This window comes from Triticum dicoccoides, chromosome 1B, assembly GCF_002162155.2.
Source record: "Triticum dicoccoides isolate Atlit2015 ecotype Zavitan chromosome 1B, WEW_v2.0, whole genome shotgun sequence".
NCBI lineage: Eukaryota > Viridiplantae > Streptophyta > Magnoliopsida > Poales > Poaceae > Triticum > Triticum dicoccoides.
Genome location: NC_041381.1, coordinates 376,423,645 through 376,427,365, shown reverse-complemented (window position 1 = coordinate 376,427,365; position 3,721 = coordinate 376,423,645). Strand labels below are relative to the sequence as shown.

The following is a 3,721-nucleotide window of genomic DNA, read 5'->3' as shown; positions in this document are numbered from 1 at the left end:
TTTGAAGAAAGTTTGTGTTCCTTCGGCAAGGAAGGGAAGCAGAGAAAGTCAACCCACCCTCTACAAAAAGTAGACAAGTAAGAAACCTCAAGCTGCCCGGTGCATTCAAAGTCAAACCCAGCGTCGCTTCGGCCACCAGATCGCTCCGGTTTCGTTCGCCTATATAAACAGCTCCCCGTTGCCTCCGTCTCTCCCTCGCTCACACGCACACAGGTCCCGGTCCACACTTTCAGCCGCTGTCACACCCGACAAACGCACGCGCGACCAAGAACCAGCCCACCGACGACCGCGCGCGCGTCCATAACCGCGGCCATCCATCCATCCATGGCGCAGCCGCACAGGCGCGTGCTCCGCGTGGCTCCGCCGGGCTCCGCAGGAGGGGGCGGGGACGGGGAGGCGTTCCCCACGGTGCAGGCCGCGGTGGACGCCGTGCCACTGGGCAACAGGGAGCGTACCGTCATCCGCCTCGCCCCGGGGGTGTACCGGGAGCCCGTGTACGTCCCCAAGACCAAGAACTTCATCACCCTCGCCGGCGCGTCCGCCGAGGCCACCGTCATCTCTTGGGACAACACAGCCACCCGCATCAAGCACGCCCAGGTACTCCCTAGTCCCTACCTCCTTCCTGCTCGATGAAATTCCCCTGCGAGGAATTCAATTGCTGCCTCGGGATCTCCTTCACCTGCTTGCTAGATTTGCTTCCGTGTCACATGCTTACATCGCCAAATGCTTTTCTAAGCTCACGGGTCTGCTCTGCACTAACAGGCCCACTTTGATATGCTTTGGTTCATCCCTTCCTCGTTGACATGATTAACAGGCCGGCAGATAGTAGATTATTACAAGTCATTTTCTATGTTTGATGGAAATTTATAGGTATTATATCCATTGCGTCACACCCTTTCATGACTACTTCCATTCTATGATCTTATAATGTGTTGAAGATGGACAAGTGGGTAATTTAAGCAAACTATAAGCCAAAGGATTTTATTTTTCACACAGTAATTAATGTTTATGCTTCAGAAAAGGCAGAAGTCTGGTGCAGATAAGTTTAACCTAAATCTGACTTCACAGTTCTGCTAAATGTTTAATGTGTTCGTTCTCTGTCCTCTTAGTAATAATTCTAGTATCTCTGGAGTTAACCAACTGTACCTTTTACTGTCATAAAGACATCCAGGGTCATTGGGACAGGAACATTTGGCTGTGGAACAGTTATCGTCGAGGGAGAGGATTTCATTGCAGAGAATATCACGTTTCAGAACTCAGCTCCCCAGGTACTGGTTGTTCACCTATTCTCCTTGCACAAAGAGATGATCATGCAATGGGTGTGGGAAGTTGATGTATTCTGGTTGTGATGCAGGGATCCGGGCAAGCAGTCGCAGTCCGGGTAACAGCAGATAAGTGTGCCTTCTATGGTTGTCGGTTCCTTGGTTGGCAGGTATGCATATTTCTTCACCTCCTGGTTAAATCACTGCATTGATCAGAATAATAAGCAGTATTACTTGTGTGATTTTAACTTGGACTTAAATCATGTAGGATACATTATATTTACATTATGGAAAACAATACTTAAGAGACTGTTACATTGAGGGTAACTGTGACTTCATCTTTGGTAACTCTATTGCCCTTCTGGAACATTGCCATATACATTGCAAATCAGCGGGATTTATTACTGCCCATAGTCGGAAATCCTCTTCAGAATCAACTGGCTATGTATTCCTAAGGTGAGTCATCCCATGCCCATTCTTAGATCTTGTCAACTTTAGTTAGCTCATCACTAAGTTTGGTATGTAGCTTGAGCATTTCAGTATGCCGTATCTTACACCTGCTTGTTGTCATGCTCAGGTGTATTATTACAGGAAACGGAGAAGCTGGATATATATTCCTGGGTCGGCCATGGGGGCCCTTTGGGAGGGTTGTCTTTGCGCACACTTTTATGGATCGCTGTGTTAAGGCCACTGGGTGGCATAATTGGGACAAATCTGAGAATGAAAGAACCGCTTGCTTTTATGAGTACAGGTACTGGATTCATCAGATATAGTAATTTTCATCCGATTTATATGAACCTCAGATGGTCGTATGCTACAATAGCTTCTGTTTGATCTTGACACTCACATCAAATCCCTCGTAGACAATTAAACTTATGCTTCAGGAGTGATTCTAATTGCAATGTTCTTCGCGATTAGCAGCTGCGATGAGATGCATGGCATATGTTGCTATGAACGTAGCATATCAAGTCAGGTTGTGCATATTGATACATAACCAAAAACCAAACCAAACCGAAGTCTGGTTAGTCTGGTTTTTGGTTTTCGTCGCAGTAGCAAAATCCTTGATCATTCTACGGTCGGTTAGTTTAGTATGAAACTGAAAAGGAAACCTGGTACATTACTGAAGTTCCAGGCCCAGAAAGGCTTCCTGCTCCCAGTTTCCCACCCCTCTCCACTGGGCGCTTGGCTTCCTGCAAAATCCTTCACCGTTTTAGGTTTTATGCTGCTGATCAATATATCATCACATTTTTGAAATTTCGTCAATTTTGGTCAGTTTGGTATGTACCGAAACATTGCCAAAGCAGTTTGATTTTTTTTTTTGAACTGAAAGCAGTTTGATATTACTGAAACAGAATTCTATTTTGCTTCCATATCGTACCAAAGTCTTGGTACCGTAATTACCAAAAAAGTGTATTTACTGCAAACACCGTGTTTACGGAACTGAACTAACCAAATTAAAGTAATGCACACTCCTTTTTTTAGTGTGCTATACATCGTTAACCTTTTTGTCACTATTTTTCCGCAGGTGCTCAGGGCCCGGTTCCCGGTCATCAAGCAGGGTGTCTTGGTGTAGAGAACTGCTTGACCTTGAAGCAGAGCAGTTCCTTACACACTCCTTCGTTGATCCAGACCTTGATAGACCATGGCTTCTCCAGATGATGGCGATAAAGATACCAGCCTCAGCGTAGTCTGATCCCAGGATCCTACTCGTATTTCAAATCTCCTCCGTTGCCTATCTAGTAAATAAATTTGGGGAATGTATTATAAGTTTGCCACATTTCTTCACTTTTGTATCCACGTTAATCATTATATTCTTTTTGTTTAGCTTTCCGCTCCCGAACCCTAGACTCCCACTCATCCTGTTCCCCTCGCCGCCGCTGGTTGCTGCCGTCTGTGCGGCGGACAATGGTGGTGGGGCCACTCCCCCAAGCAGCCACCCTTCTGCCTGTTCGGACCGAGATCAGGTGACATGCCTCTGTGCAGTCACGCTGTAACATGCGGCCACCCAGCTGCCGTTCAAACGTCATCCAACGGACAAAGTCCATCCAAAGCAAAAAAAAAAAAAAAAAAAAATCTCTCACACACACGCACGAGGCATCCAGTCGATACAACCGAAACATGGTTCGGTTTTACAGTCTGTTTTCAGTCCAGTACTACTGCGACGTATATAAAGCTACAGAGTATTTTTTTTGAGGGTTATAAAGCTACAGAGTAGGTTGAAACAGCACTGGTTTTTTTCAGAAGTTATCAAACAGTAGCAGTTTTACTACTGACACAAGCATCAGTTTTTCAGTCAGTTTTAGTACTAAGATAAGCTGCAGTTTTTCAGTCAGTTTTAGTTCTAAGATAAGCTGCAGGTTTTCAGTTAACAAACTGCAACAGTTTACTACTGAGATAAGCAGCAGTTTTTCTGTCAGTTAACAAACATCGACAAGTTTTCAGTAACATCTTTCATGTAT

The 3,721-nt window shown here is 45.4% G+C and overlaps 1 protein-coding gene across 1 annotated transcript; it reads left to right on the top strand.

Annotated features, from left to right (window-relative positions):
• The first annotated feature begins 208 nt into the window (after positions 1 to 208).
• On the top strand, positions 209 to 3,092 carry LOC119336369 (pectinesterase 31-like). The gene is made up of 6 exons (XM_037608389.1): positions 209 to 597; positions 1,164 to 1,268; positions 1,355 to 1,432; positions 1,531 to 1,718; positions 1,840 to 2,013; positions 2,788 to 3,092. The coding sequence occupies exons 1-6, from the start codon at positions 325 to 327 to the stop codon at positions 2,948 to 2,950; spliced, it is 981 nt and encodes a 326-aa protein (XP_037464286.1). The 5' UTR covers positions 209 to 324; the 3' UTR covers positions 2,951 to 3,092.
• Positions 3,093 to 3,721: the final 629 nt, after the last annotated feature.

Coding starts and splice junctions, on each gene's coding strand:
- LOC119336369 (XM_037608389.1), top strand. CDS start 325: ATGGCGCAGCCGCACAGGCGCGTGCTCCGCGTGGCTCCGCCGGGCTCC. Junction 1,719..1,839: donor ACTGGCTATGTATTCCTAAG/GTGAGTCATCCC, acceptor TGTCATGCTCAG/GTGTATTATTACAGGAAACG. Junction 2,014..2,787: donor GCTTGCTTTTATGAGTACAG/GTACTGGATTCA, acceptor ATTTTTCCGCAG/GTGCTCAGGGCCCGGTTCCC.